General features: G+C 40.4%; 1 protein-coding gene and 1 long non-coding RNA gene across 2 annotated transcripts; one reads left to right on the top strand and one right to left on the bottom strand.

Moving 5' to 3' along the window:
• The first annotated feature begins 954 nt into the window (after positions 1–954).
• LOC118495946 lies at positions 955–15,396 on the top strand. The gene is made up of 3 exons (XR_004898405.1): positions 955–1,271; positions 13,005–13,008; positions 15,210–15,396. It is a non-coding gene; the product is annotated as an uncharacterized LOC118495946 (long non-coding RNA).
• On the bottom strand, positions 1,273–2,409 carry LOC116057105 (predicted GPI-anchored protein 58). The gene is made up of 2 exons (XM_031309504.2): positions 2,310–2,409; positions 1,273–2,201 (listed from the first exon to the last, which is right to left on the bottom strand). The coding sequence occupies exon 2, from the start codon at positions 1,858–1,860 to the stop codon at positions 1,420–1,422; it is 441 nt and encodes a 146-aa protein (XP_031165364.1). The 5' UTR covers positions 1,861–2,201; positions 2,310–2,409; the 3' UTR covers positions 1,273–1,419.
• Positions 15,397–27,735: the final 12,339 nt, after the last annotated feature.

Raw genomic sequence — 27,735 nt, 5'->3', positions numbered from 1 at the left:
TCATCCCACAATGGGAAAATGCACTTGTTACAGCAGCAGTTTTTCCACAATAAAAACAAACCAACAGGCAAACAACAGACAATGTGCAAAAAGTACTGAATGAATGTAAAGTGGCATTATATAAAAAGTATTGTAAAGTAAAGTGAGGTGGCTATAGTACGAAAAATATTGTAATGTAAGTAAGTAATTGACGTGAAATTAGATTGAATAATATGTAATTAAATAACATAGCAAAAGTAATTAACCAAAATATAAATTATATTGAAGTGTGACCATAATATAAATATTATTGAAAAAGTAAGTACTCGGAAAGGAAAAATATAAATACAGATAATAACAATAAAGATATACATAGAGCCATGGTGAGTGGTGGGAAACAGGAACAGAAAACTACAACATTATCTGGTGGTGTAGGTGTTGTAGAGTCTGACAGCGGCCGGGATAAACGACCTGCAGTACCTTTCTTTCTTACTCCGTGGGTGTATCAGTCTGCTGCTGAAGGAGCTGCTCAGGGACCCCACAGTGTCATGTAGGGGGTGAGAGGTGTTGTCCATGATGGATGTCAGCTTAGCCAACATCCTTCTCTCCCCCACCTCCTCTATGGAGTCCAGAGGACAGTCCAGGACAGAGCTCGCTCTCCTGATCAGTCTATTGAGTCTGCTCCTGTTCCTGTCCGAGCTGCCCCCTCTCCAGCAGACCACAGCATAAAGGATGGCAGAAGCCACCACAGAGTTGTAAAAAGTCCTGAGGAGAGTCCTGCACACTCCAAAGGACCTGAATCTCCTCAGCAGATGGAGGCGACTCTGGTCCTTCTTGTAAAGTCCATGGGTGTTCAGTCCAGTTCAGATTATTGTTTAGGTGAACACCCAGGAATTTGTAGCTCTCCACTACCTCAATGTTCGATCCCTGGATGCTCACCGGTGTGAAGTGGGATGTTTTTCTCCTAAAGTTGAGCTCACACCAGCTGACAAAGTCCCTGATAACCATCTTGTATTCCAGATCGTTTCCCTCAGAAACATATCCAACAACAGTTGTGTCATCGGAGAACTTTTGGATGTGGCAGTGGGTGGTGTTGTGAGTGAAGTCTGAGGTGTAGAGGGTGAAAAGGAATGGGGAGAGCACCGTACCCTGAGGGCCACCTGTGCTGCAGAGCACCATGTCAGACTCACATTGATGGAGCCTCACATACTGTGGTCTGTTGGTGAGATAGTCTGTTGTCCATTCAGCCAGGTGTTAGTCCACTCCAACACTCTCCATGTTCACTCTGAGCAGTTTAATGTCCTCCTGCCACTGTTCTTTGGAGACAGTCTCAACTGAAGGGCAGTACACAGTCCCTTTGTACTGGCCTTGTCCTGTCTCAGCTGTCCTGAACTGCCCGCATTTCTTGCACGTGTTGTGCAATACTTTGCGGGTCAGTTTTCAGACTGGAGCCGGAGGAGCAGGAGCAGGAAGCGCTGATATTAGGCTGAAATCCAGGGCCTGTGGGGCAGCCATCAGGACAGGCACCTGTGTACTCATTGGAGCACTCATTGGAGCTGACGTGGGAGGTGGAGGCGGAGCAGGGAAGAGCTGCTGCTGAGGGTGTGGTCTCACAGCCACAGGTGTCGCGAATGCGGGTATGGCCTTCCTCTTAACCTGCGCTTGGCCCACGGTGCTGCTGGGCAGGTGGTACTGGTGAGCCAGGCCGGGTTGGGGGGGTGCAGATAGGGGGTGGATATTTGCGCTGGGGAGAGGGTCAGCCACCACAGACAAGTGGCTTGACAGGTCCAGCCCCTGCATCACCACCGCGCTGTCCTGCCTCTTCACCCTCTTATTGTGCCACTGCACCAGGGTGGTATGGCTCACGTCCACCAGCTGCATGGTGGTCTACTGCATAACTACCCCGTTGGCCAGAATGCGCCGCCTGATTTGCCTATAATCCCCCAGAATAAGGTCCCATCTGGACCTCTTCTTGGGACTGCGGCACAGAGCCAGACGAAGATGGTTTCCATCCGGGGGCAGCAATCTGGCCATTGGGCAAGCGGGGCAGTGGTGGTAAGTGCGTGCCGCTTTACACTCTCCACCCCTGGAGTGAACTCCTGCCTTTTCTTTGGAGACCTGAACCTCCCTGTGTCCAGCCTGGTCTGGTGTCTGGCAGCAAAAACAACCTGCTGCTTGTCGTAGTCTAGCAGGTTCTGCCACAGAACAACAATATTGCTTACCTAAGAAAGACAACATAGAGAGAACAGCACATAAAACAAAAAAATTCAAGTGTGGACATGTGTGACAGAGAACAGAGGAGAAAAAACAAGACAATAAAAGTTCCTGACCTGCTGGTTGGTGAGGGCTAGTGAGGGCTGGTTGCGCAGCTCCACTAGATATTCTGCCAAGCTGTCCACTCTGTCCATGCCTGGCACACCGGACTCATCCACAGCCTGGTAAAAACAGTGAATTTTGATATCAGTGAGTAGGCTGTGTAAATTGAGCAGTCTGTCCCCCAATTTCCACCGGTTGCGGAATGTCTGCGGAATGTCTGCGGTTTCCATTAAAGTCAATGTGTGTATTTCCACTGACTGCAGAATGGCTGCGTTCCGACTCCGGCGCAGCTCCGGTGATCTGCAGCCCTCCGGAGCAGATACGCAGAGCTTCTATTTTTGCCGGACACTGGAGAGCTCCGCAGCAATTCAGCACAGGGCAGATAGTGCGGGACAGGAAGTCGAGCACAGAAGCTAAATAAAACATCCGGTTAACTTTCAAAATAAAATACACCGTGCTCACGGCAGATCATATTTCCCTGCACTACACCTTGAAAACACAGCTCAGAGTTGTTTCCCCTCTACTCCTCTGGATGGAAACAAACCGTTGGTTTTGTGGTACCTGAATTCGCGAGATCTCGTAGGTCCTCGTGACTTCAGGTGTCATGGCCACAGCCGTTACGCAACAAATCCGGACCTGGTGGGTATTGACGGACGGAGGAGCACGGAGCCGAGACGCAGCGGAGCCGATCCGCAGACGTTCTGCATTCGGTGGAATTACCCAGTGTGTCCGTCATGTTTTCAGCCTCATCAAACGTTCCTTTAAAGTCAGGTTGCCAAACTTACATGCAATGTCCTAGGTTAAACTTGCACAGTGTTCCAGATACGCTAATCCACAGGACAAGAGGTCCCCACGCTGTCCTCTGGGCCCGATGACAGCTCCCAGTCCGGTTGCGAAGCACCCAGCACGGGCGTCACGTCCCCCCTCCTTCATCCAAATCCCAACAGAACCTGTCCGCTTCGTCGGGTGCAGTGAATGTGAGCGTTTTCCCTCTGTGGTTTACTCTCAGAGTTGCCGGATAAATAAGAACATTTGGGATGCCTTTAGCATGCAGCTTACGCTGTATTCCTATAAATTCCTGGCGCCGTTGAACAGTGAAAGCGCTGTAGTCAGGCTTAAAGCGCAGCGTTGCGTTGGAATCACGAATCGAGCCTTCCTGTTGTGCTTGTCTCGCCCCCTGAATAATTGCCTGATGGTCCTGGTATCTCAGACACCTGAGAATCAGCGCGTGTGTTGTTGTACCCTTGCCGTAGATTCTGTGTGCCCTGTCAATTTCGATGGTAGCCCTGTTCCGTAAGGAGGGGATCCATTTTGGCAACTGTTTTTGCAAAAATCCAACTGGGTCATCTTTTTCACTGCCCTCTTTCAGTCCAGTGACGCGCACGTTATTTCTTCTCGATCTATCTTCCAGTTCAGCCAACTTCAACTCAAATTCCCTCTGGTCATCAATGCAGGCTTTCACCATGTTTCTCATCTGTCTGCTGTCCTTCTGCGCCTCGTCTAGTCACTGTAATAGATCTCTCCAGCTCAGCAGTCCTGATGTGTTGAAGCGAGGTGTCAATTTCTGCTAACGCTTCCTTCACTGCGATGCGGACCGCTGATTGAAGCCCACTTTGTTGCTTTTCCAGGACCCTGGACATAACCTGCTCCATATGTTGGTCCACGTTAGCATCAGAATCCCCGCTAGCCGTCGCAATGTTAGCAGAGTTGGCAGAATTCTTTGCTCGGTTAAATTGCAGCGGGGTCTGCTTTTTCGCTCCTGCAGGCATTCCACTAACTTACTGTGGTAACAAATGAAACGATTGACGTTGAGAAAAAATAATAATAGACCTGGTTTTTAATGACAATGTGGAGATGGGGCGAGGAGCATTAGCCTTGAGTAGCCATGTGACTCGTTGATCACGTGTTCTCTGTCCCCCATATTCTTATGGGGTGTCACGGCTGTGTCTGCCCGTTGTGTGTCGGCAGGTGACGTTTCCTCATCGGGTTCGGTCGCCAGAACCCCCCTCTTCAGCAGATCCTCCGTCGCCTCCTTTGCATTGTTGTATATTGTGGGTCCTTCTTCATAGATGACTGAGTTTTGCGGGTGCTGGAGTCTGGAACCAGAGTCCCTTTTGTTTTAGTGCCTTCCTCAGCGGGGCGTATTCTTTTCTTTTCTTCGTAATTTTAGCAGGGTAGTCATAGTCAAAGTAAACTCTTTTCTCATTGAGATTTACCTCTTACAGTACCAGTTCTTTAGTTCTGTAGGCGAGGAAGGCTGCGATCATGGATCTCAGGGGAGCTTGTGGCAGGGGGTCTCGGTCCGAGTGATCGGTGGCAGCGTTGTATTTTTAGATCAATGTCCGAGTGCGATAGTTCGGACTTGATAAAATTCTCCAGAAATTCAGAATTTGTCCCCCTCCTTACCCTCGGGGATTCCAAAAATGTGGAGATTGTTTCTACGCGAATGTGCTTCTAAATCTCGAAAGACATGCTTTTCTAAATCTACACATGCTCTTTTAGTCACAAATTGAGTAGAGCTAAATTATTTGCTAAAAAGGAGAGCTGAATTCATAATGCACAGAGTGAGGCAAAATTACTATTTTAATGGTTGTAAACCAAGCAAATAGCTCTGAAATTAAAACAAAGCGAATCCAGAGCTACTATCAACAGCATACACACGGACCAAGGTATCTCAACGAATCCTAAAGATATCACCGCCACTTTCCAATCCTTTTATTCAAAATTGTATGAATCCTCCTGCAATCTGGATCCGACAGTGCCAAAAGACTCTACCTTTGTGTATCTGGTCCGTGTACACGTAATTCTAAGAATTGCAGTGTCATTCATTCACTAAAACTTGTTATTAACTTTAACTGGACGAATAATAATTAATTTGAATCCTGAGTTTTTATTTCTCTGATCTACCAGTAAACGAACACCATTCAGAGTGTAGTGACCAAAGAATTGGAGTCAGATTAAGTCTGGCCTTTTTAGGGCCAGACCGGTCAATCGGTCACATTTTAGAATAATAATCCTACAGAACTCAAATCAGCATTAAAAACAGCTAAGAAAGGGAAAACACCGGGGGTGGATGGAATTCCATCACAACTTTTACTACAGTACTTTGGCACACTAGGACCTATAATTAAAACTTTAACCTCTGCCATAGAGAGGGGCACCTTTCATCAACAAACCAACACTGCACTAATTTCGGTCATACACAAAAAGGGCAAAGATCCTACGGAGTGCTCGAACTACAGGCCCATCAGCCTCATTGGGACTGATATTAAGCTTTATTCTAAAGTCTTGGCACTACGCCTAGAACGCTTAATTGAGAAGCTAGTCCACCCCGACCAATCAGGGTTTATACCAAAGCGTCAAGCTGCAGACAATATACGCAGATTACTCCATGTAATAGAAGAAGCCAAAAACCCTTCCAACAACGGCAGCAGTTTTATCACAGAAGGCTTTTGACCGCCTAGAGTGGAACTACTTGTGGCAAGTAATGGAGAGGCTTGGTTTGGGAGCCAAATTCATTGACATGGTACGTACTTTATATGTGAATCCCACGGCCATAGTCTCAACCAATGGCCACAGCCATTCCCCATCACGCGGGGCTCGAGACAGGGATGCCCGCTATCTCCCATGCTATTTGTGATCTCTCTTGAACCGTTAGCCCAATAAAATACGTAATGTCCAGATTAAATCCAATAACAACTCAATATCGTTATTTGCAGATGATATTTTGCTGTACATATCTGACCTTGAGGACTCTGTTCCAAATTCTTAAGATCTTTAACGAATTTGGCTCAATCTCCGGCTAAAAAATCAATTGGAATAAATCTAATCTACTTCTGTTGAACAACAGACAGGTGACATCAGCTATTAGTGATACAATACCAACCCAAAGCAAAATTACATATTTGGGCATCACCATTCACGCATCCCTACAGCGAGTTGTCCAGGACAACTATGAATCTATACTAAGTAGTGTTCAAAGGGATCTGGCCAATTGGTCTGCGGTGCCGGCATCAGTACGGTCCAGGATTGCTGTGGTTAAAATGAACATAGTTCCTCATGTGAATTTCTTAAGTACAAGGATCCCCTTACCCCCACCAATAAATTTCTGGAAGAAACTTGATACCATAATTCGGCAGTATATTTATAAACAACCCAGGCTAAAATACTCTACCCTGTATATGGTTGAAATGACAATAAAACACACTAAAGTTGAGTTGACTGTCTCACTGTCTGTCTGTAAAGGGTAGGCGTGGCTTGGGAATAGACGCTAAAGTAGCGAAGCAAGTGCATTCTGGGATTTGGTGTCTTTCATCCACATGAGTCAAATTTTCTGGCTTTTCTTGGCCTAGAAGCCACCAATTTCAAAAAAATTTCACATTTCTACTACATAAGTGACCCAATTTAAAGATATATTCATCTTTCCAACGGTGAAATATCCCTTTAAGTGTAGTTTTAGAATGATAGGCTGAAGTCCTAGAATGTTAATATTTTAGAATGTTTAAGATACACTCTTCAACTACATCTTAAGTTGTAGTACTACAATGTTAGGTTGAAGTTCTAGAATTGTAACATGCTGTTAGGTTGTAGTTCTAGAATGTTAATTACTGTTCTGGATGTAAAGTTTTAGTTCGAACATTTTAAGACATGGTTCAAGAGTGTAACTTTAAAAATTCTAGACTTAATTTGCAGGGATTGTTATACTGGAATCGAACTTCAAATCTTGTCCACCTCTGAGCCACAGCCTACCCTACTGTAGACTTACGGCGTATTTCCACCAACTGCGGAACGGCTGCGGAACGGCTCCGCTGCGTATCGGCGCCGTGCTCCGCCGTCCTTCAATACCCACCAGGTCCGTATTTGTTGCGGAACAGCTGCGGCCATGACTGAAGTCACTAGGACCCGCGAGATCTCGCAAATTCATGTATGATCGCGCAATATAACAGGATGTAGTTTCTATAACCAGAACCATAAAACCAACAACAGTTTGTTTCCATTCCGACTTCAGGCCTGTCTCCGCCCATTATGACGTTTTCAAGGTGTAGTGCAGGGAAATATGAGCTGCCGTGAGCACGGTGTATTTTATTTTGAAAATGAACCGGATGTTTTATTTTGCTTCTGTGCTCAACTTCCTGTCCCGCACTCTCTGCCCTGTGCTTGAATTGCTGCAGAGCTCTCCGGCGTCCGGCAAAAATAGAAGCTCTGCGTATCTGCTCCGGAGGGGTGCGGATCGCCAGAGCTGGGACGGAGTCAGAACGCAGCCGTTCCGCAGTCAGTCAAAATACACACATTGACTTTAATGGAAACCTAATGACGCCACCACCGTTCCGGAGCGGATCTGCAGACGTTCCGCAGTTGGTAGAAATTGGGGGTTAGAGGACTGACATTATACAGAAAGGTTGTAATCATCAAAGCAGTGATGTTACCTTTGCCTTTACTCATCAGCTCAAGTTGCAGTTCTAGAATGTTAAATGTAGTTCTAGAATGATAGGCTGATGTTCTAGAATGTTAATATTTTAGAAAGTTAAAGTTACACTCTTAAACTACATCTTAAGTTGTAGTTCTATAGTGTTAGGTTGAAGTTCTAGAATTTTAACATGGTGTTCTAGAATGTTAATTACAGTTCTAGAATGTTAAGTTGTAGTTCTAGAATGTGAATTGCAGTTCTAGAATGTTAATTGCAGTTCTAGAATGTTAAGATGCAGTTCAAGATTGTATCTTTTATATTCTTAAATGTTAAGTTACAGTTTAAGAATGTTTGGGGATGGGGGAGGGAAAGCAAATAGATCAGACATGGTAGGAAAAGATAGGCAGAGACAAGGATACTGGAGACTAAGTGGACTGAGATTAAAAGTAAAGGTTGTAATTATCAAAGCAGTGATTTTACCTTTGCTTTTACTCATCAGCTCAAGTTACAGTTCTAAAATGTTAAGCTGTAATTCTGGAATGTTACGTTGTGGTGCTAGAATTTTAAGTGTAGTTTTAGAATGATAGGCTGAAGTTGTAGAATGTTAAGATGTAGTTCAAGAGTGAAAATTTAACATTCTAAAACATTAAGTTGTAGTTCTAAAATTTTAGGTTGAAGTTTTAGAATTTTAACATGCCGTTCTACAATGTTAATCGCAGTTCTAGAATGTTAAGTTGTAGTTCTTTAATGTTAATTACTGTTCTGGATGTAAAGTTTGAGGTCTAAAATGTTAAGACATGGTTCAAGAGTGTAACTACAAAAATACTAGACGGTTAATTTGCAGGGTTTGTTATACTGGGATCGAACTTCAAATCTTGTTGTTGAGAGTTGATCTGCTCCACCTCTGAGCCACAGCCTACCCTACTGTAGAGTTAGAGGACTGACATCATATGGAAAGGTTGTAATCATCAAAGCAGTGATTTTACCTTTGCCTTTACTCATCAGCTCAAGTTGAAGTTCTAGAATGTTAGGTTGAAGTTCTAGAATGTTAAGTTGTAGTTCTAGAATGTTAATTGCAGTTCTAAAATCTTGATGCAGTTCAAGATTTTATCTTTAATATTCTAAAAGTTAAGTTACAGTTTAAGAATGATGTCAGACATGGTAGGGAAAGATAGGCAGAGACAAGGGTACAGGAGACTAAGTGGACTGAGATTAAAATAAAAGGTTGTAACTATGGCGAGTGGATAGTGCCACGGATAACCTATGGAAGGAGATTGTCGTGTGACTCTAACGTGTGGATAGACTACACCGTCGCCAGTGTACATCGTCGTTGATAAGTACGCCGCCAAACTTCCGCGTCGTCGCCAGACGTGACTACCCCCGCCCCACAACTTTATTAAGTGAATTAAAGTCAATCAATGTTATATTTTAAAATGTCTTTCAATTCTTTCAACACTGCATGTTCCTGACCATTTCTCCATTGTAAAAGTTGCTCTGAAGGTACTTAATATAAGATTTTAAAAATGATATAACAATAAATTAAATTGAAGTACACCATCACAGTGTGACCTACAATGTTGTAACAATTAAATGTAACAAGCAATCGTTGAACAATGGCGCCATCTACTGGATCATTTACACTTATTGTCTTACTGTTTAAAAGCCTTGTGCTGTTTACATGTAACTTTATGTACGTATAATAATATATCTTTATTTCAGACTCACAAGTAGGTCCATGTGTATGCATGTATACACTTTATTATATCTGTATAGTAATCAAATGTTCATGTTACCTTGTTCATCTTTGTTTTTACCCTTAAACGTTATGTCATATGTTTATGTGTTGAGAGCAACACAAAGCCGGACATAATTCCTTTTTGTTTACACTATAGGCCTAATTGGCTAATTAAGCTGATTCTGATGAAATCCTAAATAGAAGTTTATTTATTTAGTATATTTGCAAATACCCCGATTCAAATTTTTTCTCCCATTTAAGTTAAATGCACAATCTCACTGTGTGGGCTGGCGCCATGTTCTTCAGTTGGTAGTTACCCCATGTGATATATTAAGAGAGTTACCACATTAAAAGCTATTAAGACAAGCCGAATCAGTGTATTTTTATTTATTCTATTATACTTTGGCCTATACTTTGTTGTAGTAGAATTCCCCTAATTGTTCATTTGTTTGTATTGTTTGTTTGAGGGGAATTGACGGTAGCTTTAGGTTAACGTTACAAGTGGTTAAAAATTACTAGCATACTTTCTTTTTTGAGGACCTAGTCTACAACATAGATATCAATTTAGATTGTTTTACATCTATGATCTACAATTTGTGGTTTTAATCACTTTTGTGAGAATACAATTGCCTCTAAAAAAGGAAGTGATCTTAATAAAACAAGTTGGCCTAATCTTACACATTGAAATTATTAACATTCAGCCAGTAGATGTTGCACTGTCCCTTACCCTTCCATTGCATTAACGTCACAAGTGGTTGCCAGGAAACTACTAAGACCATGTTAATAAGTCAATATAATCCTATCCATGACTAGAACTCAATTATACTATTGTCTCACAAGCCTTGTTACTAATTTGAATCAAACGTCAGACATCTTACACATAAATAACCAATTCATTTTGGCCCACACAACATTTTTAAAATGCTTAATTCTCCATTATAATATATATTTTAAGTAAAATTGATAATTTTATTTTGCACCTTTCTTTAAAGCTCTTTAGTATTATTGTTTCATGTTTGTTAAATTATTTGTCTATACAAAAATGACAGTAATGAAAAAACTTTGTTCTAAATATAGCCCAATTAATTTGTGGAATCAAGTCAAGTCAAATACCTGACATTTAATGAGATCTATCTGTAAAGTATCTAAAACCAAAAACGCTTTAAAGAAATCTGATCTTTTCAGAAACATTGTGGACAACATTGCTACATAATTTTAGTTATGTAGCAATATTGCTTATTACTTTTGTAACAGTTTAATTTATTTATTTTTCTCTATTGACGTAGAATATACTAAGACTAATACCACTAAAAATTGTAAAGCAGTTAATATTGTGTGTGAAAGGAAAATCACTCTGAACCACACTTATGATCCTAACATAATTTCACATTTTGATGGTATGGTTAGGTGCTTAGGCAAGGCAAGGCAAGGCAGCTTTATTTGTATAGCACATTTCAGCAACAGGGCAATTCAATTAGAATATTACATTTATAAGTCAAATGCTATAACCCTAGTAAACACTGATAATCACAATGTCTGTCAAAATTGATTTTAAAGGTCCTATGACATGGTGCTCTTTGGATGCTTTTATATAGGCCTTAGTGGTCCCTTAATACTGTATCTGAAGTCTCTTTTATATAGACCTTAGTGGTCCCCTAATACTGTATCTGAAGTCTCTTTTATATAGGCCTTAATGGTCCCTTAATACTGTATCTGAAGTCTCTTTAAATAGGCCTTAGTGGTCCCTTAATACTGTATCTGAAGTCTCTTTTATATAGGCCTTAGTGGTCCCCTAATACTGTATCTGAAGTCTCTTTTATATAGACCTTAGTGGTCCCCTAATACTGTATCTGAAGTCTCTTTTATATAGGCCTTAGTGGTCCCTTAATACTGTATCTGAAGTCTCTTTCCTGAAATTCAGCCTTGGTGCAGAATTACAGCCTCTAGAACCAGTCCCACAATGACCTTTCCTTAGTATGTGCCATTTCTGTGTCTGTAGTTATTGAGGAGGAGGGGCAAGGTGGAGAGTGGGGGTGTGGCCTTGACCAACTGCCACTTTGCTTGTTTGAAAGCCATGATGTCTCTCTCTCATGGGTGGGCCAAATTCTCTGGGTGGGTAAAGCAGAGAAAGGGGAGGCAACCTTTCCCCTTATGACCTCATAAGATTCCAGATCGGCCCATCTGAGCTTTCATTTTCTCAAAGGCAGAGCAGGATACCCAGGGCTCGGTTTACACCTATCACCATTTCTAGCCACTTTCTGACAGGCTGGGGGAACTCATATCAATGTTACAAAACCTCATAAAGTGAAATTTTCATGCCATGGGACCTTTAAAGCAAAATAGGAAATTGTGTAACCAGTCACACCTTTTGACTCATATTGCAAGTCTTTCTATCAGTTAAAAATAACATAAATCACAAAGTTTAGTTAAGTGGCTTGACTTAATTTTCAGTGTCATTTTCACTCAAACACTCAACATTGTCCGGTTGTGTAACTTGTTTGTGTCAGTTGTCATTAACCTTACCCAGCAGATTGGGTTGTCACAAAATACAAGACATAACTAGATTAAGTATGTATTTCAGACCAAATTATTTGTTGAATGGAAATTATATTCTCATTTTGTTTTGTAATGATGATGATAAAAAATAGAAGAGAAACCTAATAATATGGACTTTAATATCAACAGTAATATAAACATTAAATGAATTAGCAACAATATCAAAAATAACAATATCATTATTCTTACCAAAAACATCATACAAATATCAATAAAAGTGTAAAAATAATAACAGTTATCAATAATATCCATAGCAATAATATAAGTATGCATAGAAATAATATAACCATATCAAAAATGCATAGAAATAATTAACAATAATAATAAAATAATTATAATAATGATAATAATATAAATGTCAATATCTATAACAAATATATTTAAAAAACATTGATAATAACATCATTATACAACTACATTATCAAAAATAAATCTAATTAAAGCTTCAAGCAGTGGTTAACGGGGCCTCCCCCCTCCCAGCATGTGGGGGTACTGGCGGGATGCCTGTTGCCTGTAAACTTCCTCTCCACTATGTGGAACTAGAAAACACATATATAATTTTTTTTGAAAAATTTTCGCCTGATAAAAAAATGTCTCCATCTAGGATTTCATGCATTCACTTTCATTTTATGACATGTGTTGTTGGACTTTAAGATGTACAAAAACTCTCAAAATTTTGCTGCCATGTTCCAAATAGTAAATTCTTCAATTTGATAATGCATTTAGGTTTAGGTTTGGCATGGGGGCTCCATAGCACCACCTAATTAGTTTAAATAATACTTATATATAATATCCCTAATATTAATATCAACTTTATATAATAATAACAATATAAATTTTAGTAGTTCAAAAAAATATTTGGGCCAGATTGGACAATGCAGTCAAACAATGGCAAAACACAATATCAACCAACAACTATTTACAGGCCTGACTACTACCAATCGGGCAGTCCCAAAATGTGGTGACTGTACAATGCCAGAAATCATTTTATCTGAGAAGACCTCATACCAGGCGAGTAATGGCAGCCTGAAGATGAGGCTGCATGTATTTGCCTCAGGGAAAACCCGCCTCATTTGTTGAATTGGGTCATGAAGAAAGACCAGTGTAGGCTCAACCCCAAAACCCAGTGGTGGTATTTTTGCAGCCCCAGTAGCAAACATGAGGACATCCTCCAGTGTCACTCTTGCTGGCTCCAGTCCATCCTCCACAACTAGCAAAGCGTCTCCACCTGCAATGTAAAAGATGTCTATTTTTGAAATTCCCTTTATAACATCTTTAAAGTACTCGTTTTAACCTTGCTTGCTTGCTTTCAGTCATCTAAGTAGTCTGCGTTCTTGTACACAATTAGCTCTATGCATGTTTTTGACTTGGTTGAGGAAAATGCTTACTTAAATACAAATGTCAAAGGTTTGCATAGTCAGCAATGTTGATATACTGGCAGTCATTTGGGTCCTTCGTAAAGTGGACCACTATCGTACCTGAGAAATGTTAGTCTTAATAATACTGTTGTTTTTATTTGAGGCCATAATTTCCTGACAGAAGAAATACAGTGTAATGGATTGTGCATTATATTTATCATTCCCCAAATTTGTGTTTTGAGTTAACACAGTGTGCATACCTTCTATGTCAATCAGCCAGTCCCTCCAGTAGCTGACTGCCTTCTCCCCCTCCAACTGCTGTGAGCTCCCTGCCGCTGAGTAATTGACCTTAAATAGATTGGTCACTTGCTGGGCAGTTAGTGGAGCAGGTGGGCCTCCAGAGAAAAGCCTCCGGAGTGCTGGTTTGCTTTTTAGAGCATCGAGCACTCCTAGCGTTTCCATGCCCTCCTGCAACCTTGTAAAGAGATTGCATAAATTGAGATTAGTAACTTGTTACATTACTACCTGATGTACATGAACATTCAGCGCATTTGCATGCACTTACGTAACTGATTACGCAGGTATTAAGGGAAACACATTTTACATGCAGTGTGTAATTTCTTTTGCTCCATTACTGATAGAATATGCTTATCATGTTCTACCTTTCAATTACGGTTTGTCAGGGGTAAGGGACACATCAGTTAAATGATCCAGTTACCTGCTTAACTTTGTTAAGGTGCATGATAGAAACCTGTGGATGTAACCATCATTATCCTGGGCTTACAAGTGAGCTGTTTGACCCTGCCATCTACAAGATAACCTGAAATCAGTCCCTGATTTTAACATTTGAAAATGAAGTCATGTTAATCACTGATTTTGTGTTGATATTCGGGGCCTTTATATACAGTATTTCACTCTGCCATTTCATGTGTGTGTGTGAGAGAGAGAGAATGAAACTGTTGTCAGTCATCTACATACCTATGGAGTCCAATCCCAGGTTTTTAGTCCATGTTGGTCCCACAAAAAAACGGGAGTTTAGCAGGGGCCTCATGACCAGGGTCAAAAATTCCCTGGTTGGGCCCCCATTATCAACTGACCCCTCTCCTTGGCCACAGGTGTCGACAAAAACAATGTCCATTTTTCTTTGTGGGTTAAATGCCCTCCTCCGGAAAGCCCTGAAGGCACTGTCTAAAATTTCCGTACGGACAACATTAATTGTATTGCCTGGGAGTGGCAGCTCTTCAAAGTTGCAGCCTCTAGACAGTGCCTGTAGTATCTCCTTTAGGTTGTCTTGGGGCACACAAGGGGATACTGTGGGAGACACTGGAGGGGATGATGGAACAGATACGGGAGGGGACACTGCAGGGGAAGATGGAACAGACACAGGAGGGGACACTGAAGGAGCAGATGGGAAAGACATGGGATGGGACACTGCAGGGGACGATGGACCAGACAAGGGACGATACACTGCAGGGGAAGATGGAACAGACACAGGAGGAGACACTGAAGGAGAAGATGGGAAAGACATGAGAGGGGACACTGATGGAGACTTGGATTTGGAGCTGGAAGAACTCGCCAAATCCTGGAAACAGATAGTGGAATCGACATTAGGTTGAGGGAACAGTGTGGTACAAGTTGTTTAAAAACTGTCATCCCTTCTAAGGTTTTGTGAAGTCTCTGGATGTTGACTATGGAGATTGAACAAGTTCTAATTCTGATTTGTGGAGCCCCTGTACCACTCACCACCACATCAGACAGAACACGATCCAAACTGTGGTCTGCCTGTCAGGTAGTCAGTGATCCAGGACACTGTGAATGCACCGACACCCATCAGCTGCAGCTTCTCACCTAGTAGCAGTGGCTGGATGGTGTTGAATGCACTGGACAAATAAAAAAATGTGATTCTCTCAGTGCCGCCGCCGCCATCCAGGTGCAAATGAGCTCGCTGCAGCAGATAGATGACAGCATCGTCCACTCCCAGAAGCAAATATTCTGTTGCCGTTCACTAAGTGCATGGGAGTTTGTCATGTCTTTTTGTTAAATTTAAACCACATTCTTCAGCTAAAATCTGTTTGAATAAACAAATTATTAATTATTTTGGAGAGTAATTTACCAAGTCGAGTGCCTCACTGCTTAGTGCATAGTTGATGTCAGTCTAGAAAATATGGAAAAAAATGTAATCCATACATCAATTTAGTACTACAACCGGGAATACTTTTTGTAGAAAAAGAAAAAGCTAGAAAAAACGGGGGTTCACCTCTGGGCTGATGTAAAGGGCGAAACGACCCAACACTCCACTTGACCGCAGTTCATGAGGTGTGGCTTCGGTCAGTGGGACCACAACCCTATACCTGTTTACCTTACAGAGGTCAAAGGTCCTGCTCTGAATTTGAGGGTAAATGCTCCTTATAAAGCCTCTGAAAGAACTGGCGTCCAAGTTCTTATGTACCTTAAAGCTTTTAACCTCATCGGCTACAAAAAAAACAAAAGAACAAATACAAACACAACAGAATTTAGACAAAACAATAGAAAAATATTTCCAAAATTGTGGGTCAGGATGATTCTGGGTTGGTGGTGAGGAATTCGAACAAACTTAGTCAAACAAAGGTAATTTAAAGTGTAATGCATTTTTTGAATTTTCATTCAAAGCCTTGCACATTGACTTTAGCAATCTTTTCAGAAATGGATGAAAAGCTTAAAGTTATCTACTGGCATGGCTTAAAACTTTAAGCGAAAAGTATTTTGTTGTAGTATTTTTCAGTTTTAGTAAAATGGTTATTTGAAATAAAGCAGATGCAGCATTTTGTCCCACACACACACACACACACACACACACACACATATATATATATATGTGTATATATATATATATATATATATATATATATATATATATATATATATATACACACACACACACACACACATATACACATCACCACCACAGGGTGGTGATGGCGCAGTGGATATGACACATGCCTTTGGTGTGGGAGACCTGGGTTCAAATCCCACTGTGAGGAGGACATGACATCCATGATTTCCAAAAACTATTTGAAATGTGGACTCGTCAGACCACAGCACACTTTTCTACTTTGCATCAGTCCACCTCAGATGAGCTGGGGGCCAGAGAAGCTGGCGGCGTTTCTTGGTGTTGTTGTAGCGACGAACTGTGTTAACTGACAATGGATTTCCGAAGTGTTCCTGAGCCCTCGTGGTAATATCCTTTACATAATGATGTCGGTTTTTAATGCAGTGCCGCCTGATGGATCAAAGGTCACAGGCATTCAATGTTGGTTTTCGGCCTTGCCGCTTACGTGCAGAGATTTCTCCAGATTCTCTGGATCTTTTGATAATATTATGGACTGTAGATGATGAAATCCCTAAATTCCTTAATTTGTACATTGAGAAACGTTTTTCTTAAACTATTGGACTATTTGCTAATGCAGTTCATAAAGTGGTCACCCTCGCCCCATCCTTGCTTGTGAACGACTGAGCCTTTTGGGGATGCTCCTTTAATACCCAATCATGAACAATTAACCTGTTTACCTGTGGAATGTTCCAAACAGTTGTTTTTGAGCATTCCTCAACTTTCCCAGTCTTTTGTTGCCCCTGTCCCAGCTTTTTTGGAACATGTTGTTTGCAAAAAACTAAGTTTATCAGTTTGAACATTAAACATCTTCGTAGTCTTCATTAAGTATCTTTGTAGTGTATTCAATAGAATATAGGTGGAAAAGGATTTGCAAATCATTGTATTCTGTTATTCTGTATTTGGGTCAAAGACGTAGCATGTCTATTCTGGTGTCCAAAGCATATTCATAATGTTAAAAATAAATATACATTTTAAAATGTAAAAACAGTGCATTATATTGCTTTACTCTCCCCTCTTTACTCACTTGTATGAGTATTTATTGTAAGAAATGAAAATTTTAAGAGCCATTGAGCTCCAAAGTACCAAACTGTCTGGGTAACGTCCCGACTTAAAATCTAAGTATAGAAATGTGACAAAAATGTCAAAAGAATTAATAAAAGCATAATTTTTCTACTTGGGCATAATTGTGTGGATGTTTGCAATTATACCTACAAATATAATACCAATACTGAGCTTATTTACTATTTTACACAAGAAATACTTTTGGATTTCCCCAATGTCCCTGCTTGGTAACAGACATTCAAATGCATACATTACCCACAATGCATTTGCCTAGTCATGTAACAGAATATTACATCATAAAGAAGATTTTGGAGGACCGCAAAACCAAGGGGGAAAGCTTCTCCTCGGACCGCGAACCTCCTATGGCGCCATTTTGATGCTAATAAGCAATCACCTCCCGTTAGCATTCCATTGACTGCCATTCATTTTGGCGACACTTTGACAGAGAATAACTTTACATCTGAAGCGTTTAAAGACTTTATTTGTCCATTGTTTATTTCTAAAGAAACACGACAATGTATAAAAGGCTCCATTACCTTGTACCTCACGTTATGGCTCCGTAGCAAACGTTTTTGTAAAAATAGGCTAACGTTTGTGTCAAAACCACACGACTTACTGTCGCATAGTAGAGGAATTACCGTATAGTACAGGAGAAGCGCGCAGGCAGTTTCGTCTCACATTAGCTGTTTAAGTGTAATTACTAATGTTAACTAGCATTTTAGTTAGCAATAATTAGCCTGTGCCTATGTTATCTCCTTACATATACCTACGCTCTCCGTCTCTGCAATATTTGGAATGATTGAGATTTCTCTTGGCACAGCTACCAGAAGACTTACAACTTTCAGGCACGTTGCTCATGACACATTTACGTCGTCTCTCTCAGTTTGCAGCTGCGCAGTAACCCTAGCCATCACCGGAAAAGTGCTTCTAATGGCCTTCACTGGTGTCCGTCCAGAGCAACGGGATCTGTTGGTCCATTCTTATATACAGTCTATACCCAAAACATCTAGAGAGTTTAGTAATTCTCTCTTAAAAAAGTTGATATTTTGCTTTTTTGGTAACTGGTGCACTAATCAAACATATTTAATGTTATGATATTTAAAAAATGTCTATTTCATGTTAAATATGGCATTAATGTTTTAAAGACTAAGTTTCTAGCTAGCTAGCTGAGTATGCCATGTTTGACAGAGTTTTGGTGGGAAAATCGTGTTTTTGTCCTTCCTGGATAACGAAGATCTTCTGTTACCCAGGACGTGTCCTCTGTTATCCAGATTGGACATGTTAATGAAAATAGTTTTTTTATTAGTATTTGTCACTTTTCAAGCATTGTGTTGATGTTGTTTGATTATATTAATTAAACCTTAAATTATTGTTATTATATTCCTGGCTAATGGGATGTCAGAAGCAGTGATGGGAATAACAGCGTTACTTTTTTTCAGTAACGAGTAATCTAATTGATTACTCTTCCCATCTTAATAACGCCGTTACCGTTACTGCCAAAAAATGCGGTGCATTACTATATTTGAAGCTGTTTTTTTTCCTCAGACCAACTAGATCTCTGTGTCTGAGCCGAGAGGCAAATACTTTTTTTTTACTGTTCTTCCTTGGTTAGTGGGCGGTGCACGACACAAGCGCATACATGCTGACGATTGGCTGAGGTTGAGTAAAATGTCATGGTTAGCCAATCAGAGGTAGAGTCGGGCGGGTGTTCGAAAGCACGCATAGTCAGACACACAAGAACAACACAAGCGAGTCAGTCAACGAGAGAGAGACAGGTATGGCGTTATGAAATCAAGGAGAGGGTTAACTTTTCCTGCTACAGATTTTCCACCGTGGTCAGAAAACACAGGGGAGACACTTTGTTTTCTTTGTTTTTCCTCTTACTATATGACTCTAGAGTCGGTACTCACTCTGAAGATAATCACCATCACTCTCTTACTTCTCCCTCGCTCTATCACCTACTCCCCACACACACACACACACACACACACACACAAACACATGCGCCCACACCAGCGCACAAGTATAAAGATCAGGCCACTTACGTTATTTGCACTACAAAGAGTGTATATATTTGTTATTTATTTTTGGCATAATTTAATTTTGCCCAGTTGTGGCCTGTTGAGGTGTTGTGTTATTTATATTGATCCACTATATAAACATAATATCTACATACATGGCATTTGATTGGAGGCTAGTCTCACTTTGTCCCACAGCAACATTAAAATAGTTTAGATTTGTGTACATTGTTTCTGTTAATAATGTATTGTATTAAGTGTCCATTTCATTATAATATTCAGATTGATCATAAATAATTGAACATGCACATGTATTTTAAGTTCCATTAAAGAGGGGTAGGTGGTAGGTTACTTTCAAGTACATTTAAAAATGTACTGGAAAGTAACGTAATAGTTACTTTCTGAAGTAACTAGTTACTTTCATAATTTGTAACTGAGTAACTAATTTAGTTACTTTTTGGAAGAAGTAACTAGTAACTGTAATTACTTTTTAAAAGTAACTTGCTCAACACTGGTCAGAAGTAATTTAACTCAGATTTCCATGGTATATTACACAATCAGAGTTTCCTGAGTTGAGTATACAATACAAACCTGATTACCTTTACTGTAAAGCATTTTAAGACATCTTTAATAATTTTTCGGATTTTGGCATGGAATATTCCATGACCAAAATCAAATGATGAGCCCATTTAATTATAAATACCCAAATATATCATATTAATTGTGTTAAAAATGTAGTTTTTTTGAGCAGTGTGTGTTTGGTTAGCTGTAACTATGGATATGCCTAAACATTTATATGCTAAAAAGGTAGACATTGAAATCATTTTTAAATCCATTCCCGTTACCCAGGAAGGACATTTTTCATGAAATAAATCATGTGATTATCAAAAAAAAATTAATTGCATTTCTAAATTAAATTCCTGTTGTTGAGATGTATATATATAACACTCTAATAAAAATATAAATAGGCATTTTTCGACACTTTAATTTATTTTCAAATTTGAAATCCTTATTCGTCTTTGACCCATTTACGTTTTACACAAACCGCAAGGACTGTTACACAAGAAATTATATGAGATGATTGATGACTTCCATTATTTTAGCTTGTGTGCGGAAACCACGTACATTTCATCTTATGATGTTAAGTGAATGCATAATTGTGTTTAAAGATAGTCTTACTTTCAGTGAAAGAGGAGAGAGGAGCGGGCGGAAAGGGGGCTCTGTCTCATGATGTCAGTGATTACATCATCATTACCATAAATACACCAGAAAGGCAGGGCAGCTCCTCTCCAAACATTACTGCAGGGTAGACCGAACAAAGGAACAAAGAAAAGGTGAGTATGCAGAAACAATTAACTGTTCAAACCTTCAACTTAACCCGCCAATGTGTTTAACAGCAGAGAAAACCTAAATATCTTTTTTCAACTTGAAATTTGATGACTTTTCCTAGAATGACCCCAACATTAGAAAAAGGGAAATACTGCCTTTATTCATATTTCCATAAAAGCTGAACACCATTGTCTTTGGGTCATTTTTTCACCAGTAGTTAAAATCACAGTCTCAGAGTCAGTTACACACTATAAAATACACACACACACACACACACGATGTGAACTGTTTAGCTCAGGTGACTGTTGGTAATGCAGACTGTGGTTTTGCACATGTGGCTTCAGTTGGGACCACTGTTGTTTAGCAATAAAAAAAACAACTGTAATCTTGTGTCCTGTGTTTCTCTGCGCCTGAGTCTCAGTTATTACCAAAATCGTTACAATTTTATATTTTTTGGTTTCCTCATGGCGCCCCCTAGTTTTCTATTAATTCAATGGAAAAAGGTTTCAGTATCCATCCATGTAGATATAGACCTTATTTTGATACAGCCAATCAAATCCTTCCCAAAGCACTGATTTCAGCGTTGTACAGCATTATGAGGGCAGATGGTCACACTGAGCCAGACAGCACCTAAATAACACAAGAGGCAAATGTCTCCTTCTTATCTTATTAACATGAACACACGTCTTGTCCTGCACCTTAGCTTGTTGAATGAGCCAAACACTCAGCAGGGAAAAGTGCACTGCTAACGTCAGTTTGCAGCTCTGTAGATAATGTCAGGTGCAGGACATAGTGCTTACTCCTCAATACCAGGAACAACACGCTGTATGCCCCTATATGACCACTAGTATCCCCATTAGGGTTGGGTACCGAACTCAGTACTTTATTGGGTACAGACCGAATTATGTCGGTACTACCGAGGACCGATTCACTTTAAATCAAACTGTACGAAATTTCGGTACCTGAGAGCGCGTAAGCGCAAACTTATCTGTCCTCTCTGCATATTGACAGAGAGCGGAACTCTGACACACACACACACACACACACACACGTAAACTCGAGCAAACTACTTCGGCTCTACAGTTTTGTTGAAGTCACAAGCTATGTTTCCATCTATACGTTTTTATCCAAATTAAGTGATATCGAATGAAAAATGCCTTATGGAAACAGTAAAATGTGATTGAATTTCATGAATATCGACTCAAAGGAAATACGTTCGGTCTCACAGATTTTATCAATATACGGCTTAGTTCATTTCTGCCCAGTATTTCTGCTCTGTTTGCACACATGGCGGGTGTCAACAAAGACAGATGTAAGTGGACGAACGAGGAGACGCACTACTGGGAGTGCCGACACAAATGTCCCTTATGATGCAACGATCGTCTACCACAGACTGTAGTACAATTGATGGCCAGCCCTTTCTATTGACAAAATCCCTGTAGCCTTCAGTAGGGGGTCTAATCGGGACGTGAGTCCCGTCTATTGCGCCATACACCTGTGGCAAAAGGTGCGCTCTAGAGTTACGCAGCGAGATATCATGTGCCTCATCCACTTCAGGTAGGTATATATACCTTCGCATCATCCTCGTTTGTATGGCATTGCACACGGCGTAAACACACCGGTGCACGGTGGTTTTGCTGACTCCAAACGTTTCGCCTACCACTCTGTACTCTGCGCATGGAGCGCAATGGCAATACGCTTCTCAGTTGGAACTGGAGGGCGATAGCTTGCGACATCTGGGGAAAGGGACGGGCCAATAAAATTACACAACAGGTCAAATGTTGTCTTGGTCATCCGAAAATGCTTCAACCAAAGGGTTTCCGTTAAGTGTCTCTGAACCACGATCTCCCAGAACAGTTTGGAGCGCTGTCGTTTCCACACCACAGGCCGCCTCCGTTGTCATCAGGCATTTACGTGCATCTGCATCATCATAGCAATGTGTTGATAGCGTCATTGTTTTCTTATTATAGCTTGATATGTCGCTATCAGCTGGCACATAAGCACTATTACAACTTGCAATATTGATCATTTGTTGGTAGATGGCGCGATCCATTTTGTCTAGCAAAACTTTGTTCGCAAATGTTTGCTTGAATGTTGTGCGATTCAGTGCGAAAATGAATGGAAACACCTTAAAATATCTCAAATCTTTGATATACCAATTTGACCGCAAAACAGCATGTGACGTCATTACGCACAGGTTTTTATTCGCTTTAAAGCCGTTGGATGGAAACACACTTTCACCAGCTTTATTTGCATTAGTTTTTTTACCGAACTTCAGATAATTCGATTGACAAGTGGATGGAAACTTAGCTATTGTGAGTCACGGCAATGCCAATAAAGTGGTTTCAAGTGTGGTTACAGTTTTTCAAAACTTCACGCAGACACCATTCACTGTGATATGATATTAATGGCGAGCCGAAAGCGGTAGCCGGGCTGTTGATGTTACACTTCCTCTGAGACAAGCAGGCACAACGGTGGTGTCTATGCCCTGGTGACTGACTGAGAGGCTGAGGTTGTAAGGCAAGGCAATTTTATTTCTACAGCACCTTTTCACCACCAATTCAAAGTGCTTTACATAAAACATTAAAAAGCAATTAAAAACGGTCAAAAAAGAATAATATACAAATACAAGAATCAAAGTTACAGTGAATAATTATTCATTTCTTACTAGAAATGAATAATTATTCAATTTAATAGGTTGTAGGGACGGGTTTGGGAGGAGAGAGGGAGGTGTTTTATTTTTATTTTTGTTTAATTTCTTTAGAGTGTAACATATTCAAAATAAATAACAATGTTCTAAGTAAATAGGATAAATAGATTTGGAATTATTTTTACAACTGAAATATTTTTTTGTAATTACAGAGGGAAAGTACAGAAAAAAGGTACCGTTGGGTACCGGAACCGAATTTCAGGTAGATAAAAATGTGAACGGTACCCAACCCTAATCCCCATGCTTATGTTGTCCAGTGTCGTCTTGTTATCTGTAGCTATTTTGAATAAAAATACTGCGTTGGCATGACATTCCATTATACATCAGTGCATTACATAACATTCCTAACCTAGGATCATACTGCAAGTAAATCCGCATGACATCACAAATCACAGCTTTTTAATTCCTTATATGGAACACAAGGACTGATACGCTGCAACGTCATCCCACACAAAATCACAATGATGCAGTAAGGATCACAATGTGTGGGAGATTATGAAGTTGAGTTTTTACGTAAAAAAAAAAAAAACACTAATCCTTTGAAAGGTTGGATAGGACGGTCGCAGATGACAGATGTGCTTCACTTGTGTGTGTGTGTGTGTGTGTGTGTGTGTGTGTGTGTGTGTGTGTGTGTGAGAGAGAGAGAATATTGTGTATGTCTGTATCCGTTCTATAATAAGTGTGTCAGTGTGAGGCTGAACATGTGTGTGTCGCAAATGTCGCTAAGCTGCTGCTTTCTGATTGGCTGCTGCCCACACACACTCAATATGCACCCCGCTGGCACTGAGATGTGTGCGTGTGAGACACAGAGAGAGAGAGAGAGGGAGAGAGAGTGGGGGATATAAAGGGGAAAGACAGGAATAATCTAAGGGACCACAGAACAACTGTGGTATAGGAATGGAAACAGAAAATAATTTTGGTTTACATACCAGTGCAACCAGTTAACATTGTAACAGCTGGGACAGCAGGTAAGACAACTCTCCTTATGTTTTCAGTGCTGGGCTTGGCTTGAAAAAGTTTCAGAGGCCGATGAAACACATTGACAAGACTATGAATTAATAACTGCTACAGGAGATTGTTATGGTTTTCTGTGTGCTTGAAACAATTGAAAAGAGATTCATACAAGGTGTTCTGTTGTGAAGCTTAGCGTTAGCATTATGATAGCTGTATGGATGCAACCTGTCGGGATAAAAATAACACCACAGTCTGATGTGTAGAATAATGGCATGCAGCTCAAGTTTGTCTTTAAAGACTCATAGTTAACATAATACATGGCATTGTTTTGTCTGTACATGTTCCATCTAACTAACTCACTCTTGTATGAATGTCACAAATCAAGCACATCCCTTTCTCAAATAATAATAATTATTTATAATAATAATATAATAAGTCTTTATTTATAGAGCACTTTTCAAACTAAGGTACACAGTGCTTCACAAAAACAATCATAAAAACATCAGGTTTTTAAAATAATAAAATAAAATACCAAATAAAAATGATTTGGTGTATTAAAACCTGTACAGTGTCGGTAAGAAAATATTTATTTTTTTAAAGAATAAAAGACAAGGAGTTCAAGCTCAAATAAAATCTGGAAAGGTGCTCCGATAAAAGTGTGTTTTAAGAAAGGACTTAAAGGAGACCACAGACTCAGCTGACCTGATATCCTCAGCCAGATTGTTCCAGAGCCTCGGGGCCTTGACTGCAAAGGTCTGTCTTCTTTAATTTTCAACCTGCGCGAACGATACCAGGAGGTCGGAGATATACAAGGGGTCGAGGCCATGAAGAGCCTTAAGGTGATCAGTAAAATCTTAATGTCTTGTGGCCGGGTTGGTTCAGTGGTTAGAGCAGGGCACATATACTGAGAGGTTTATGCCTTGACGCAGAGGTCCAGGGTTCAAATCCGACCTGTGACGATTTCCTGCATGTCTTCCCCCTTTCTCATCTGTCCTGTCAAAATTAAAGGTGAAAAAGCTCTAAAAAAAAGAAATTCTTTAAATCTTAATATCTATTCTAAAACGTACTGGAAGCCAGTGTAAAGAGGCCAAGACAGGAGTGATGTGATGGCTTTTGGTTCTGGTGAAAAGCCTGGCAGCTGAGTTCTGTACAGTGTGGAGTCCATTCACAGATATCTGGTTCAAACTAGGAAAAAAGCTGCTGCAATAACCCAGGTGTGATGAGATAAAAGCATGAAAAAAGACTCAGTGGAAAAGTAAACATGGATCGCATTTTTTATCTTTCTAAGATGATAAAACATGATTGAACCAGTTGTGTGGTATGCAGCTCAAAACTTTACTGTCGAGTTACCGTCAAACCAGAGGCCAGGATTCCTTGCAACAGGTTTGTTTCACCATTTGCTGGGACCCAACGACAAGGATCTCTGTTTTGTTGGACTTCAGCTAAACATTTTTTTTACACTTTTAACATCACAACATGTGATACTTTCGAAAACCAGATTGAAACTCTTCAAACATTTTGTTGTTTTCCAGTGTCGGTATCACATCAAGAGGGCTGGAAGACACTGTCATATGTGATACTGTCTCTAAAAATTAAAACATGGTAATAGGATAACACTGGTTAAAGCTGTGTTGTTGCGAGTGAAGGACATCGGAGTTAGTGAGATTGGGGATAATAGAAGCTCTGTTTGACTCCACTTTGTCGGTAAAATAAGATAAAAACCTTTCACACTCAGCATCACTTTCAACTGAGGAACAAAGGAGGGGCTGGATTTACCAGCTGATGGACAATTATCTTGTCTTAAATATAAATCAGGAGCTGGATTTACCAGCTGATGGACAATTATCTTGTCTTAAATATAAATCGAGGGTTATGTTTGTAGGCGGAAATAAATTCTGAAAAATATTGTGCCCTCGCACCCTTATCCATACTAATAATTTCTCCTTCATAATATTATAATGTACTTGCTGACTGGATTTTTTCTCTCTGCACACAGCTGCGAATATTGTCATTTATCCAAAGCTGCTTTCTTTTTGAGGATTTAGACCTAACCTTTAGTGCAATACTATTTAATGAAGACAAGCAGATTGAATTGAAATGATTGACCAGATCATTGATGTGCGCTTTGACTACCAAACAGTGCACAGAACTTTGAGACGCTTTGCTCATTAAGGATGCGAGTACACGAGGAGCAGGGGAAGACAGTCTTGATGACAGGTGATTCACAGTTAAAAACGATACACTTGTGATCCAATACAGCCATGTCCAGTAAGTCCACAGAAGATATATCTACACTGGGTAAATACAAGTCCAATGTATGGCCACGGTTATGTGTTTGTCCACACACATACTGCGTAAAATTAAAGTTCATCAACATGGATGTTATAATCACCACAGAGAACAACTCTGTCATAATTTAAAACAAAAGGGGGGAGTTCTCTTGAAAAACTGCCAGGTGGTTTTAAAGGGTGAGAAATGACAGCAAATATGATAGGATGGAGACCGCCGAGTTTAAAAGTGAGAACTTTAAAGGAGGAGAATTCATCACAGGGTACTTTATAACATTTGAAGCTTTTCCTACAGACACTCACGATGCCACCACCACGACTGCTGACTTGTTTTGCAACCAAGATTCAGTTAAAAACAAAATCTAAGTTTGCAGACGAATAAAATCATTTGAAATGAAAGTCTTACTGGACAGAGATCTCACATTGAAGAGTGTGTTTGCGCTGGAGGCTAAGGTCGATACATTCGCTTGAATATTTACTAAATTATTAATATTACAATGAGGAATGCACACTCAGAACTAGGTGAAACAGCACTGGGAAGAGTCGGCTTCACACGCCTATGGGTGGGGCTATCGAGTGATATGGAGCAGGTCTGTGGCAGTGAAGAAGAGTTACATTCAGAGACCGGTGGTGTGTCCATAGGTGCTTCTCATGTCCCTTAAATTGCCTCCTTGACTACTCCAGAGAAGCCCTTTCCTCTGAAGCGTTACGTGAATATGTCAGCTGTTTGGGCAGAGTTAGCAACTCCTTTAGCTGCACGGCTTCTGGGAAGGCTGCTTTTGTGTACCCTCGGCTGTAGCTCCTTGGTGATCCCTCCTTGATGCTTGCTCCTCGGGGCAGAAATTATGCTTTGAGACGACCTTCAGGTCGGACAGAACAACATCCGGTTCAGCCGAGGACCGAGGAGTCGACGGGCTATCAAATAAGGGCGATGAGATGCAGCCCAGGTGTGCTACAGGACTGATTTGACATGTGCGATTGGCGGTGGAGATAGCATAAAGAATGACGGTATTGTTTGTTTTGAACCCAGTCATAAAATAAGCTAATTTAACATCAATAGAGATTATAGCCTCAATACACCATCTCTACATTTGAGCATCTCTGAAAACACTGACTGATGTGATCACTCAGGAGAATGTTTTGTCTTTAGTGGA

The sequence above is a fragment of the Sander lucioperca genome, chromosome 9, assembly GCF_008315115.2.
Source record: "Sander lucioperca isolate FBNREF2018 chromosome 9, SLUC_FBN_1.2, whole genome shotgun sequence".
Classification (NCBI taxonomy): domain Eukaryota; kingdom Metazoa; phylum Chordata; class Actinopteri; order Perciformes; family Percidae; genus Sander; species Sander lucioperca.
Note: the sequence above shows the minus strand (reverse complement) of the source record. Positions and strands in the feature narration are given on the sequence as shown.